The sequence below is a fragment of the Engystomops pustulosus genome, chromosome 2, assembly GCF_040894005.1.
Source record: "Engystomops pustulosus chromosome 2, aEngPut4.maternal, whole genome shotgun sequence".
NCBI classification, from domain to species: domain Eukaryota; kingdom Metazoa; phylum Chordata; class Amphibia; order Anura; family Leptodactylidae; genus Engystomops; species Engystomops pustulosus.
In genome coordinates, this window is record NC_092412.1 from 176,812,780 (window position 1) to 176,828,422 (window position 15,643).

General features: G+C 41.6%; 1 protein-coding gene across 1 annotated transcript; it reads left to right on the plus strand.

Annotated features, from left to right (window-relative positions):
- Positions 1-498: 498 nt before the first annotated feature.
- Positions 499-14,083, plus strand: LOC140118926 (glutathione S-transferase Mu 4-like). Its single transcript, XM_072137392.1, has 8 exons — positions 499-656; positions 740-815; positions 6,562-6,626; positions 6,720-6,801; positions 9,241-9,341; positions 10,482-10,577; positions 10,707-10,817; positions 13,745-14,083. Exons 1-8 carry the CDS (start codon positions 624-626, stop codon positions 13,832-13,834), a joined length of 654 nt encoding a protein of 217 aa, XP_071993493.1. The 5' UTR covers positions 499-623; the 3' UTR covers positions 13,835-14,083.
- The last annotated feature ends 1,560 nt before the right edge of the window (positions 14,084-15,643 follow it).

A 15,643-nucleotide genomic window follows, 5' to 3' on the forward strand; every position in this document is an offset into this window, starting at 1 on the left:
GAAACACTTTACAACAGCTGATTAAAGGTAATTTGCCGAATTACATTACCATTCACGTTTGTTAATGCATGTGTTAACAAAACACATGTGTTAACGCGTATGTTAACATCACGTTAACAATGCGTTTTGTAAACAAAAATGCTAACAGTGATATTATTAAGCAAATCACCTCTCCTCAGCTGTTGTATATGCGTTTCAAACACGATGAAAACGCAGGTCAAAACGCAACGTGTGAACGCGCAGATGCTAGTTCTGTGCGAAAGGGGCCTAAAACTGCACTTACACAAGAAGACAACTTGAATTTTACTTGAGATGAGTGCGCCTGGTGCCACAGACATCATGCCAGTTGGGTAAAGGACATTCAGGCTCGTCTAATTGTCTACAAAAAATGCAGTCCTTTTGGTCCAGATGTTCCACACCACTTCTCCAAAATACACATATTCTTTGCACCACACGCGGAAGTCTGGGATTTATTAAATATTTTAATCTCTAATGGGCGTTGAAATGTTATTGGCTTGAATCCCAGCCAGGAGTCACATGAGCAGCTGAGGCAGTTGTGAACTTGTGCGCTGCAGAAGGGTAGATAGCACAGCAGGACGGCGCTGAGGTAAAGGGAGATAAACATGATGATCCTCGGCTACTGGGACATACGCGGGGTGAGTAATGGCGGCAATGTGCTGGACGAGCGGCGCCACAGCTCAGTCACGGAGGATTTACCCCTTTACGCTTCTGTCTGCAGCTTTGCCACGCCGTCCGCCTGCTGCTGGAGTACACCGGCTCCCCGTATGAGGAGAAGCGCTATGTGACCGGGGATGGTGAGTCCAGGGTCAGGGTACAAGGGTTAATGAACTTCAGTTTACAAAAACCTTTAACGTGGTAAATCTTCTGAAGCATCTGCAGCAGCCATCCTAGAGCAGCGCTGCTTTTCAGAGTACAGCGGCCATGTGCTGCCTGCCAACAGTCCGTATTGTTTGCATTACTATATTATACAGACATGAGATGAACGCTCCCTTTAATTCCAAACCCTAACTGGATTATGCCAGTTTCTGGGGATTCAAGGACCAGCTACACCCCCTTTTTGGCAATTGACCTCACAGCACCACTAATATCACTAAACTGCTACACAACAGCAATGCCCAGGATCAAAGAACAATCTTCCCCTGGCAGGCTGACCCCTGTCAGCACATTCATTCCTTAAAGTGAACCTGTCACTAGGAATGTCAGCAGCGTGTGGTGAGTCCCCTGGGTTAACCAACCCCTGGCATTTGACGTAATAGTACTGCACAGTGGCAGTGACCTGCAGTACTATTATGCCCGGCTTCTGGCAGCAGCTCACAAGCGTTGCTGGTATCAGAAGCAGCAAGTGACCCCCTGCTGTAACACCTGCGATAACCCTGTTTGTGGGTGTTCCCTCCTTGCACATGACCACAGCGCGGAAATGGAATTCAGGCACCGATCCCTGAACCACTTACGGGGGATCTGTGCCCTCCTCTGACTGCCCCGTGGTCTGATGCTTGACCACGTCAGGGTCTGCTTTCCTGGCAGAACCTGACTGTGTAACTGGGCATGCACCAGTTAGTTGCATTACACTGCACTGCAATATATTCCTTTTAAAGTCCAAAAAAAAAGTCCCTGAAATGCCTCCCTTCATACACATTTCTAATAAAGTATTAGAAAAACAAGAAAAAACCCAACATATTTGATATCACTTCGTCCAAAACAATCTGTATAATAAATATGAAACCTAAACAGACCCTTAAGGTGAACATTGTAAACCCACCCCCCTGAAACCATGACAAAAAAAAGATAACTTTTCAATAAAATTACTAGAAAGTGATAAATGAAGAAAAATTGTGGCTTGAAAATTATATAAACTCTTCTTGCAAAAAAAAAATGAGCCTTCAAAAGCAATGTCAACAGAAAAATACAAGTTATACCTCATAAAAAAGGTAATGTTTAAAACAGATGCAATATAATAATTTATGGGGATAGGGAAATTTTCTCCCCCAACCCCCCTAAAAAAAAAAAAACAGGACAGAGGTCAGATCTTTAAAAATATTCTGTAACAAATAAAATTTGTACCAATGGATGACAATTGTTGCGCAATATACATAACATAATTATTATTACATAATACATATCCTAATTAATTACATGCAGTCATTGTGACAATAAAACAGGTGACACATTAGAAACCTGCAAGAAGACTATGCCGGGATATATAGAAATGGCAAACCTATATCTTCAGAATTATTAGTTATTTGCCATTCCAATTCATGACATGTTTATTATCCTATGAATATATACATGTATCCTCCATGTCATTTCCCCAAAAAACTGTGTGTGAACTGTAACTAAAATGTGCAGCACTTCCCAGTTACACCGTACCCCAATATATCACAAGTATACCCCAAGTATCACAATGAATATCATGTTAAAAAACTCCAATTGGATTACTAGTGAACAATGTTATTTACAGTTCAATCATAAAGTGGAACAACCATGCATCTTTAATACTGACTGATCCCGATATAATCTAATAGAACCCCTCAAAATGTTATCTGTATTCTCTTTTAATACCCTCAAAAGTGATGTATGACTTCACCAAAATATTTCCTAATTATGGTATGCACTGCTCAAAAAATAAAGGGAACACTCGAATAATACATCCTAGATCTGAATGAAGAAAATATTCTCATTGAATACTTTGTTCTGTACAAAAATTGCCAATGGAATTCAAATTTATTAACCAATTGAGGCCTGGATTGAGAGTTGCCAACAAAATTAAAGTGGAAAAACACACTACTGGCTGATCCAATCTTGATCTAATGTCCTTAAAACAAGTCAAAATGTGGCTCAGTATTATGTGTGGCCCCGCTGTGCCTGGATGACCTCTCTACAATGCTCCAGCATATGGTCTCACAAGGGGTCTGAGGATCTCATCTTGGTACCTAATGGCAGTCAGGCTTCTTCTGGCGAGCACATGAAGGACCTCTAAAGAAATGCCACCCCACACTGTAACTGCTAAACCGGTCGTGCTGAATGTTGCAGACAACAGATTGATCTCCCCGGCTTTTCTACTGTGAACCTGCTTTCATCTGTGAAGAGTACAGCACGCCATTGCGAATTTTTCCAATCCTGGTGTTCTCTGGCAAATGACAAGCGTCCTGGACGGTGTTGGGGGTGTGAGCACAAACCCCATCTGTAGACGTCGGGCCCTCATACCATCCTTATGGAGTCAGCTTCTAACCGTTTGTGCAGACACATGCAGATTTGTGGCTGCTGTAGGTCATTTTGCAGGGCCCTGGCAGTGTTCCTCCTTGCACCAAGGTGGAGGTAGCGGTCCTGCTGCTGGGTAGTTGCCCTCCTACGGCCCACCTCTGTGTCACTTGATGTACTGTCCTGTCTTCTAGTAGCGCCTCCAGGCACTACCAAACAGACACAGCAAACCTTCTGGCCACAGATCTAATTAATGAGCCATCCTGGATGAGCTGCACTACCTGAGTCAGTTGTGTGGGTTGTAGAGTCTGTCTCCTGCTACCACGAGTGTGAGCACCACCAACATTCAAAATTGACCAAAACATCTGACTGAAAGCAGAGCTGTTTGTGTTTAACCTCTTAACGCTCAGCGTCCGATATATCGGACGCTGAGCTCAGTGACTTAGCGCTCAGCGTCTGATATATCGGACGCTGAGCCGATGCCGGTTCAGCTCAAGATTTGAGCCGAACCGGCATCGGGAAACACGGGGTGCCGGCTGTGACTGATAGCCGGCACCCCAGTGTAACACCCGCGATCGGAGTTGTCTCTGATCGCTGGTGATTAACCCGTTAAATGCCGCGGTCATCGCGACCGCGGCATCTAACATGCATCTGGGGTGTCTTTCCCCCACGATCGCCCCCCCCCCGAATAATTTTCGGGGGGCACCGATCATTGCTACGGTATCACTGAGGTCCGATCTGGACCCCAGTGTTACCTGCAGGAACTGCCGGTAAGATGGCGTCTGTGACGTCATCTTACTGGCAGAGTGCCACCCTATGCAAGTGCATAGGCTGACACTGATAATGCCCTGCAATACATAAGTATTGCAGGGTATTATTATGAACAAGCAATCAGATGATTGCTTGTTCATTTCCCATGGTGGAAAAAGTGAAAAAGTAAAAAAAAAAATTATTCAATAAAAAAATAAAGTAATAAATCACCAAAAATGCCCAAAAGCCCCAAAACATATAAAGAGACATATAACTAAAAAAAAAAGTCTAAATCATAACACAAACCCCACATATATAGTATCACCGCGTCCGTAACAACCCGTAGAATAAAAATAAATAACTATTGAACCCGCACGATGAACGCCGTAAAAGAAAACTGTTATAAACCCTCCAAAAATTATGATTTTTACCTATTCAATCCCGCAAAAAATGCTATAAAAAGTGATCAAAAAAACATATGTACTCTAGAATGATACTGGTGCAAAGTACAGCATGTCCCGCAAAAAACAAGCCATCAACCAGCTCCGTAGCCAAAAACGTAACAAAGTTATGCCACTTGGAAGACGGCAATACATAAATGATAGATTTTTCCCCACAATAGGGTTTTATTTTACAAATTTAGTAAAACGCAAGAAAATATATTCATGTCTGGTATCCCCGTTATCGTATCGACCCATAGAATGAAGATAATATGATTATTAGTCTATACGGTGAACACCACAAAAAAAAAGTAAAAAAACCAGTAGAGAATTGATGCTTTTCTACTCCTGCTCTCAAAAAGAAGTTCCTAAATTTTCAACAATAGGTGATACCAACCCCAAAATGGTAACATTGGAAAAAGCATCTCATCCCGCAAAAAAAATTGCATCACATGGCCCCAATAGCGCAAAAGCGAAAATTTTACAGCCTTCAAAAGAGGCCAATGAGGAAAGTAAAATCCTGGCAGCTGCAGGGCGCTCCTTCCCTTCTGCGCCTCGCTGTGCGCCCATAAAACAAATCACGGCCACATGTGGGGGGTCTCTGCACTCGGGAGAAATTGTAGAACAAATTGTATGGTGGGTTTTGTATTTTTATCTTTTGGAAATGTGTAAATTTTAGGGCTAAATGAACGTATAACCGGCACAATTTGACTATTCTAAATTTCGCCTCCATTTTGATGTAATTACTATGAAGATCTCAAGGGGTTAACAATCTTCGTAAAATCTGTTTCTGATAGCTTGAGGGGTGCAGATTTGAAATTGGGTTGGTTATATAGGGGGTTTTGATGCTAAATATGTAAATTTTCATTCAAAACAGTATTTATCCCCAAAATAGTAAATTCTGAAAATCCGGAAAAGCGCTATTCGATTTGTAAGCCGCGTGACATCAAAATAAATTATCCAGACATTTCAGAAATGGTGAAAATGTAAAGTAGACATATGGGAAATGTTATTCAGCAATTTATTTAGGTGGTAAATCTATCTGCCTGAAAACGCAATGATTTCAAATTTCAAAAATGGCAAATTTTTCAGAAAATTCATCATATTTTCTTTTTTTCGTAAATAAACGCAAAACTTATCAGCCAAAATTTACCACTAAAATGAAGTACAACATGTGGGTAAAAAACAATCTCAGAATCGTTTTGATAAGTAACAGTGTTCAAAAGTTATAACCAAGTGACGCAAGTCAGAATCCAAAAAATGGGGCTGAGCCTTAAGCTGTAAAATGGCTGCGTCCTTAAGGGGTTAAATATAGTAGAAATGTTTATGTATGAAAGTGTGAATGCAAGAATAAAGAGCTCAGGCTCCCCATCAGTTCTAATTATCGTGCACACAGCACAGTGGGGGACACTTACTATGGTGTTTCTGCCAGTTTTGTGGCGCTCTCACCACATGTTCTGCTCTCAGACCTATTTATTAGCTGGCGGCGCCAGAAAAAATTACTTTTTCCGCCTGCTCTGACTCTTCTCCGAAAAGAGGCGTGGCTTTGGCGGAGTGGAAACTCAGACAGAATTAATATGTGTCGCAGCCCTTTTTGGGCGCTGTAAACTGGCGGAAAGTAGACCAAAAGGAAACTGGTCTAGCAGGGACTGTTGGACACATTTCTGGTGCTCAGGACAGATTTTGGTCCCTGTCTCTGCACAGCTACACAATATTAAATGTGTGTCTTCTTACCGAGAGCAGGTCGGTAACAAAGCCAATGCAGACACCGACCCTTTATGTAAATGTCCCCCAGTGTATGTACAGTGCAGCCTCCTTCACTAATCAATTAAATGGTTTGGATCAGGTTTTGCATGTTGCAGCTGTTACAGAATCCGCTAATGATGACATTGACGCAGCTTGATTGGCTGAAGCACAATATGTAATTGGATACCAGTTTGCTGTGATTATATCATCCTACTATTAGTGTACACCCTGGACCAGGAAGGGATTAAACTTGTTTGGTTACATATACTTATGTTATATGATTATAAGTGTAGATATGCCCTTATTAAAGGAAAGTCTCATTAAATGAGGTTTAAATTTGTGCTGTCACTGAGGCAGAAACCCAAATGTCATGTTTCTGTGCCACTAATGCTTTGTCTCCATACAGCCCCAAACTACGACAAGAGTCAATGGTTGGATGAGAAGGAGAAGCTAGGCTTGGACTTCCCAAATGTATGTGAAGAAGGAAAATCCTACTTTAAAATGCAATAAATTCACTATTTATGATATCACAAACACCAAAAATACATATTTTTTTATTAACAGTTACCCTATCTTATCGATGGAGATGTTAAGTTGACTCAGAGTAACACTATTCTTCGCTACATTGCCAGCAAACATGGAATGTGTGAGTATGGACTGTTCTGTAGTTTATTGTATATATGTGATATAACCCTGTTTAGGGACTTCTTCAAGCAGAGCTCATCTGTGCAATGTCTGTAAGTGAGCTTACTGTTGTACCAATGCTGCAGGTAGAGATTTTGCTTCTGTGACTCGGTCAAGTTTCCTGTTTCTACTTACTATTCATTTTATTAAAATATTGTTGACACGGGCCCCTGCATAGGTCAGATGTTTGCAGAAATGTAAGTGGAACACCTAGAGCCATAAGCAGTTGGCACCATTTTCCTGTAGTGGGCTGGTGCCATAACTATAGGCATTCCACTCCTATTCACTTTAAGGGAGAATCACTGCGGCAGTGACTGAGCCCATCCAGTATTTGTATACGTACAGATAAACCCAGTTGATGAACATTAATAATGGCAGTTAAGAGGTTTGCCCCCAAACAGAGATTTCTTGGTTCTGCCAGATTAAGCAGTGACCTGGATGTGTAAAACAGGCGGTCTCTTGCTGCTGATTGTACCAGTGCAAATATCAGACTTGTCCTAATATGGGAAGTCACCCCTAATCATCATATTGTGTTAAAGGGATTGGCCACGATTTAATATAAATTACCCATGTGCCTTTACTGCTTTAATAATAATCATCTCTGAATGCTCGCCAATTCACCATCCCTGGTATTGCTGTATGTAGACTCTCTGTGTGCACTGCATAGACCTATAAACAAAGATCCTACACTGGTAAATTGGAGTGTCATCCTGCTCTCCCACCTCCCTGTGTCTGTCAGTGAGTCGGACAGAGAGAAAATCGACACACTGGAGGCTGTCATGACGGACAGACTGAAGTAGTGGGAAACAGGAAGTTGTGGAGATGCAAAGTGCAGCTGAAATTCTCACAGGAAGCAGACGCAGGTACATGCACAAACCTGTCTAATGGAACAGATTTATTGAAAATTGGCAAACCCCTTTAATAAATCAAGTGATCCAGTTCTCCTCTCCTCATCCACTGTGCACAGGAAAAGGCCCCGAGCGCTTTAGACAAGCCGTAAAATAGAAACAATGGAATTTGTAAAGCGTTACGGAATATGGCGCTGTATAAAAAAAGATCATTTATCATTATTTGTTGCCTAATAGCTATATGTGGCTGGCTATCTGAACCCACCAAATTCTGTGCAGGGGATAAGCCTTATAGGAAACCTACCATCTTGCATCTACCTATTATGATAGATCCGGTGGCAGGTTCCTGTAATACATGCCATTGGAGACCTATTTAGGGATATGCAAATTAGTTAGAGGCTACTGGGGCGTGGAGTAGCCGGAGCTGAAGCCACATGGCGCGGCTACTCCATGCCCCCAGTAGCCTCTTTCAATCCTCCTACCCTGAGATCTTCTGCGCGCAATTGTCCACGCCCTGCATAGACTATGTATTCGGAGGCGTGCTTGGCTCCGAAGTGCGCAGTCGCTCCGGCTTCGGAACTCGGCACGTGCAGCCGCTAGCTCAAGCGCGGACGAGTGCGTGCAGCTACTAGGAGCTGTGCGCTGAAGATGTAGTAGGAAGATCAAAGGAGGCTACTGGGGCGTGGAGTAGCCGCGACGTGTAGCTTCAGCTCCGGCTACTCCACGCCCCAGTAGCCTCCACTAATTAGCATATTAGGGCAATACAAGATTTACAAACTTATTGGGTGCTGAAGGATTAGTCCAAAAAAGGGCTCCAATGGCGTTTATTAGAGGAACCTGCCACCGGATCTACTTTAATAAGTAGATCCGAGATGGTAGGTTTCCTTTAACCCCTTAACGCTCTGCGTCGTAGCTCTATGGCGCAGAGGTGTAAGGAGTGTATGAAGAGAGCTCACGGGCTGAGTCCTCTTCATACAAAGGTGGGGGTTTTTGCATTTTGCAGAAAACCCCCACCGCTAATAACTGCGGTCGGTGCTTGCACCAATCGCGGCTATTAACCATGTCATTGTCGCCGGCGATCGGTTGCCATGGTAGCCTCGGGTCTTCTTTTGACACGAGGCTACATGGCTTCTGCAGATTCGTTACAATGAGCCAGTGGCTCATTGTAATGAATGTGCTGCAAAAATGCCATATATTGCAAAAGAAGATGGCAACATTTTTTTTTTCTTTTTTTTTGTACACATTCGTTTAATTTTTGAAAATGTATTAAAACACAATAAAACCTGTAAAAATTTGGTATCACCGCGATCGCACCGAACCAAAGGATAAAGCTGAGGTGTTATTTTGAGTGCACAGTCAAAGTCGAAAAAACTGAGCCCACAAGAACGTTTTCAATGAAGCTGGAGAGCGAGAAATGAGCGGAAAAACCCTGCGTCCTTAAGGGGTTAATACTAATTTACGGAGAACTCCTTTATTAGCTGTTAATAAAATTGTAACTTTTTTTGCTTATATTATTATCATTATTATTGTTTATTACTTTTTTTTTTGTGCAGGTGGGAATACTGAGAGTGAAATGAACCTTGTATCTCTACTTGAAAATGAAGCTATGGATTTTCGGATACGGCTTGTTATGGTTTCATACAGCCCTCAATTTGTAAGTAAAGCTTAGATTGGAAGTAACAGTATCTTCTGTGGACAGGGACCTTGCATCTCTTTTCACATACACATCTGAGGCTGCAATCACACGTGGAGCATAAATTGTGTTTTGAAGAGCAATTTAATGGCAAAGGAGAAGAGATTTACCTAATAACATTGCTGTTAACATTTGTGGTCATGTTTACATTATGTTAAAGGACAACTACCACCAGATTACTAGTGGTAGAGTGTCTAAAATGGGCTGCTTGTTATGTCCAGGGGATCAGGGGGAACATGTTTTATGTGTAATTCTGAGTTTTTATTGCCAAAATAATAACTTTGTAAAAGTGCCAGAGTCGCTCAGGCTGATGGGAAAATCACCTGTGCCCCTGCCCCACCCGGTCACCTCTGCCAGGGTCCTAATAAGTGTTGAGTGGCGCTGCTGCTCCTCTATTAGGCGTCGGAGCTTACACTTGTCAGCGTTTACTAGGCTTGTTGCACTTCTGATCTGCTGCCCAATACAGGAGCGGCAGCTCCACATGCAGCTTCTCTTGTACTGGGAGTCTGCAAGTTTATTTTTTTTAATTTTTTTTTTCTCAGCGTATACACAAGTTTATACGGTAATTAACTTTTATTACTTTTTTTTTTTTTTAAATCACATTTGCTGCATTGCCTTTTTCCTAATGACATTCACTCTGTTAATTTTGTTACGCTGAAGTAACAAAGAAGCTCGCTGCACACGCGTGGCTGTGGGATTAAAACTGCATTTGAAAAAAGCCCTTTGCACATATTGCACATTTTTGAAGGGAAAATGCAATGGGGTCAAATACCTTTTGAACTGCAGATGTTTAATATTGCAGACAAAATTGGCATTCTCCGGATGCAGCAGAAATCTGTTTTTTGCTATACATGTTTTCATGCAGTTTGTCGCCATCCACTACGCTATATTACTAATGCATGCATAGTGTGCAGAATTCCTGTGACAAATCTGTATTTTGTAGCAATACATTAACAGCACAAGATATCTGCATATATCTTGAGTCCATTATTAAATCTAAGCAAAAAAAATATAATTTTCTTTTTTTTTTGGATAGCTAATAAATAGAACTGCATCTAATAGAGAATATCTACAAATAATCTCTTAACCTCAATTTTTTAGGAAGAGCTGAAAGGACCATATCTTGAAAAGCTACCAACCGTTTTGGCAAGATACTCTAAATTTCTGGGAGACCGACAATGGTTTGTCGGTGACAAGGTAGGGATCTTGTGATGGAGTACTTTTATTTATGACTAGACCATGCATCCCAATTATATATACTTCTACCTTACTGTTTATTTTATACATTTCTAAGTGCTTGCACTGCATTTGTCTTCTGTTTCAAAGATTACATTCGTAGACTTCCTGATATATGATCTACTGGATCAACACCTTATTTTGGACCCTACCTGCTTGCAAAAATTCAAGAACCTTCAAGACTTCCATGCAAGATTTGAGGTACATAAGCTATATGTCATACAGTATAAAACACAAAATTATATTGTACCATCTCCATATTTAAAAAAGGCACCTTGAATATTGTAAAAATGCCACCAGCACTTTTTATGTAATGCAATTTTGCAGAAATTGCATCACTGTTATTAAAATGGCTCTGAGCCAAGGTGAGGCATGAGAGGCACAATTTAAAAATAAAGTACTTTGTTGGAGTTCAATGTTACGGTATGTTTGCTTATACTCTAGTATATACGGTATGTGAAAAACAGATTCCCCTAATTTTACAACCAAAAACTGGGAAAATCTATTGACTCGAGTTTAAGCCGAGGGTGTAGTATACAGCTAGCCAGCCCCCATGTAGTATACAGCTAGCCAGCTCCCTGCCAAGCGCATAAAAAAAAAAAAAAAACTTAATACTCACCCCCGATCCTCGGCGCGGCACCAATCCCCGGCGACGGCTCCACCATCTGTCTGCACTATGATGCAGCATTGTCGGCGGTGCGGCGCTCCTCCTCAGACGATCCAACCCAAAACGGTGGAATTTACCTGCTTCCAGCGCCAGGTAAATGGTTAATACACACAATCAGAGGTGGATTTTGGCTACCGTGAGCCCCCTACATTCATCATTAACGCATTATGGCGTACATATACGACCTAATGCCTTAAGGGGTTAAAATCACAGGTCCTGACGCTGTGTGCTGGTCTGTGGGGTAAGGCACCTTTACAAGACAGCAGCCACTACATACCAGGCAACAAGTGGTGAAGAGTTACAGGTCAGACACTGCAGCAGCGCTGTACAGGCTCCTCTTCCCACACTGCCGGCAGCCTTCATCTTCTGTTTCCCGGGCTACTTACAAGCCGAGCAGGGATTGGCTAGAGTCGGTGCCTTTCTCCTCCCCCTCTCTCTCCACTGCTGCTGCTCTGCCATAAAGCTCACTTATATCGGTGCCCTGAGAACGGCAGAGCTGGCATAGCGCAGCCCTCTATTCCCTCCAGCAGCGGAGGGCTGAGAGGAGCATTAGCTGGCAGTGCGCATCCGGGTGCCCTCCATTCCTTCCTGCAGCTACATCTGGACTATAAGACGCACCACAGTTTTTTCCATTTTCTGTGGAAAAAAAGTGCGTCTTATAGTCCAGAAAATACGGTACACTGTATTATGTAACACGCTGAGCATAATACAGTGTATTACAGCCGGTTCCTGCCAGAAAGCAGGACCCGGCTCCCGGAAGAAGCCTGGTCTTTTTATGGAAAAGAAAAAGTGCTGGCACTTTACTGACTACCATTTTCTAAACTGGTTTTATACCTGTTATAAGGACCTTTTATCAGTCTCGCTTGAATAGTGGGAGTCTTGTGGAGTACTAAGTCTCGGCCATTTGCCTGGCATGTCTCTCTTTTTAGATGATACCAGTAAGTAAGTTAGAGGGACACAATCCCTATTGAGGAACTAGAGGATGACTGGGTGCGAGGCTGCGACGGCCTTGGTTGTGTCCACCTCTGCATAGGGTGTATCAGGAGACATATATGTTTTTTTTTTTTTTTTTTTATACGGTGCCTTGTTTTACAAATTTCAAGTGACTAGGGTGATGTTATCTAAGGTTCTGTTTCCTCTACAATTTGCGGTATGTACCCCATGTATGTATCTAATCACATGAAATCATAGCATGCCTTCATTTCTTCAATATTTTTTTTTTTTCTTTTTTATCTATAATTTCCCATAAATGTAGTGATATGGTCCCTTAGAAACAAGACTGTCTCTGGATATGGCCACCTCTGCTGGAATGATTGCACAAAGAAACAAAAAGTTTTTGTGTATGAAATGTCTGGGAGTTACTGCAGGTCCCACAGCCGCCCTGTGGTAATGATTGCTGAATCCAGGAAGTCAGGCAGGACTCAATAGCGCATGTCGGGCCACTGCTGCCAAAGTGTGAGGTGGTCGTATCCGAGGAAGTTATCTTGTTTCTAAGGGACAACATGACTACATTTATGAGAAACTATCTTTTTTTTTTTTTTTTTTTTTTTTTTTTATAAAATCCAATTGAAGAAATGTTTACATATGGCAAATGAATTCAATTAAATTTAAATGCCCAGATGGGAATACCCCTTTAAGTCTTGGGGAGGAGTAGATGGTAGGGACTGTCTATGCCTGATGCCAAGTAATATAACACAAAAGTTGATTTTATGGGGATGTGAGGGAAATATTTTTTAGCTAACAGAAGGTGTCAGTTAGTTAATAGGGCTTTATGGGAACTTGTACAGGAGGTTATAACTTTTGTAAATGTATGAAGACATTATAAAACCTATTGTTAGGGTAGGATTTAAGATATCCTCTTTTGGTGTGAGTTGGCTGTGTTTCGGATCAGTTCTAAATGCATTTGTGCATGGTCGCAAGAAAATGACTCGGACAACTGCTGATGCAAGACTTGCAAATGCTACTTGTTGACCTGGACAAAAATAAGCACTGCGCAAGCTTTATTTGGTTTCACAAGTCTATATAGAAAAAAGCAGAAAAAGCTGGAGTTTCCCTGCTGATGCACGTGTATGCCACGCCCACATTCCTTGAGCCTCAATCTTTTTGGTACGATCCACGATGCCAGCGCCATCTTAAAATATATTCTCTGTTACAATGCTTCCAGGAAAATAAGCAGGTAGAAATGACAGGATTTGAGCTGGGTTTACCTTAACACTATGTAAATTTGGTAACCCCATGATCACACAGACCCAAATAATAAAGTAGACATGTCATTTGGGGCGCACAGTGAAAGCTGTAAAATCCAATTCCACAGGAAAATGGTCCTTTTTTTTTTTTTTTTCCCTGCTTCATAGTACATGGCATGGAATATTAAAGGGGGTTAAGAAAAGAGTTCCCCATTGTATCTGCTGGTATTGTACTTTTTCTGTGTGTTCATTTATTTATTTTCTTTTTCCATCAGGCTCTGCCCGCTATTGCCGCCTACATGAAAACGCCCCGTTACATAAGAACTCCAATAAACAACCGCCAGGCTTCCTGGGCCAACAAATAATCAACTATACCTGTTTGCTTATTGGAAGTCTAAAAGTTTTTTTTCGATTTCTCATCTCTAACTGCAGTGTGTTCTGGGGATGTCTTCAACTCGAAGTACTACTTTTTATTGGCAACAGCTGTGAAAATTAAAAGCATATTTGTGGCTAATGAAATCTAGATACAGCATATTGTTTATCAAGATACTGTTCAGGAAATGATAGAGATGATAGAGAATTCATTAAATAGCATTAAAAAAATATTGTATTCATGGTGTGTGTGTGTGTGTATATATTGTAACATAATCCATTGTAGCTGATAATAAAAACTGGGCCTATCTGTTCTGGTTGGGGAACAAAATACTTGGATTCATTTAAAAATTAAACTCCATGTAGCAATGAAAATAATGTAAAATTCTGGTATTCTGCTTCTATTCTATGCCTCTATTCAGATGTATCCTTCCTCTCCTTTCTACCTGTACCATCAATGCTGTACCTAATGTTGAACAGCTCAAGAGGAGGTCTTTGCATGGCCCCAGAGAGTCCTGATCCATTGAATTCTTTAATTACTAAAAAAAATTACCAGAGGTGGCATTTTCCTAAATTGTGTATGTGGTTTTTTTTTTTTTTTTTTTTTTTTTTAATCTAGTTTAACTTTTTGGAAAAAATGTATAGAGAAAAACCTGTCCGTCATAAGATGTGCAACATTTATTGTCCTGTACTTATTTGAGTGGGACTAGTGACTGGTTTCTAGGGTGCATCTTAGAAAAAAGGAGGGGTCTATGCATTGTATAGAGTTTCATTTACTCTTATTTACTATTATCGTTAGACCTCTTCTCTGATTATCCTTTGCTTTCTACATTATTCCATCTAAGAGATTATTTAGTAGTCTTTAAGCTACTATATATACAACATGTGGTATGGCCTCCCTCTGCAGTGATACCAGATGTAGGGTTCCAGATTTATTTATGCTGTAACTCCATTGCAGAGTCTTCTCTCCTGCTAACCATCCTATTGGCATCCATTTTGTGTGGGGGGCAAATATGAAGGTAGTGGGAAGGAGTATGTGTACCAAGCCTGGCCACTTCCTCCTTGCCCAATCCAAATGCTTCCCTCCGTTCTGCTCTAAACATGCCATACAAATGGCAGGAAATGGGTAATGGGGACATGATCTGACGATCTGGTCAAGTGGACAGGGGGTAACATGATGATGGTGCTGCTTACTGTGGCATCACTAGGATTGTGGGAAGGTATTTTATATATTACACCCATGGTTGGTTAGCCCACTGTTGTGGGAGGGTGCAGATTGCATCACATTGCTAGGCGCATGGTCTGTTGCAATAAATAAGCTTAGTTATAGCTTTTTGAAGTGTAAACTAACAGGAAAGTGAGCCCAAAGTTTTTAAGCCTCCCAAAAGGCTTGCCTCATACACCTTAAACACTATGGGACAACTAGAAAGTGGTTCTTCCCTACGGGAGGGAGACGGAGGGATAGGTGTTGAAACTAGTTTAGAGGGGGAGGAGGGGGCACTGGTACAGCTTATAAACATATAGTACAACTTACTAACATATATATAGACATATAGAGGGGGAAGGGAGTAGAGCGGATTACGTTATACTCTCCCGGGCTTGTCCTAAATAACTCTTAACCCTTATGTGCACCAGGAGATACTAAACATCCTGGTACTGGAGGTAGGTGTATAGAATGAACTCACTGGCTGAGCTCTCTCCAAACGCAACAGGTGTCAGCTGTGTAAAACACCTGACTGATACTGCCATGGTCTGCACTGGCACCTACGGTGACATCATCCTACAGTCTAATTGAGACTTGT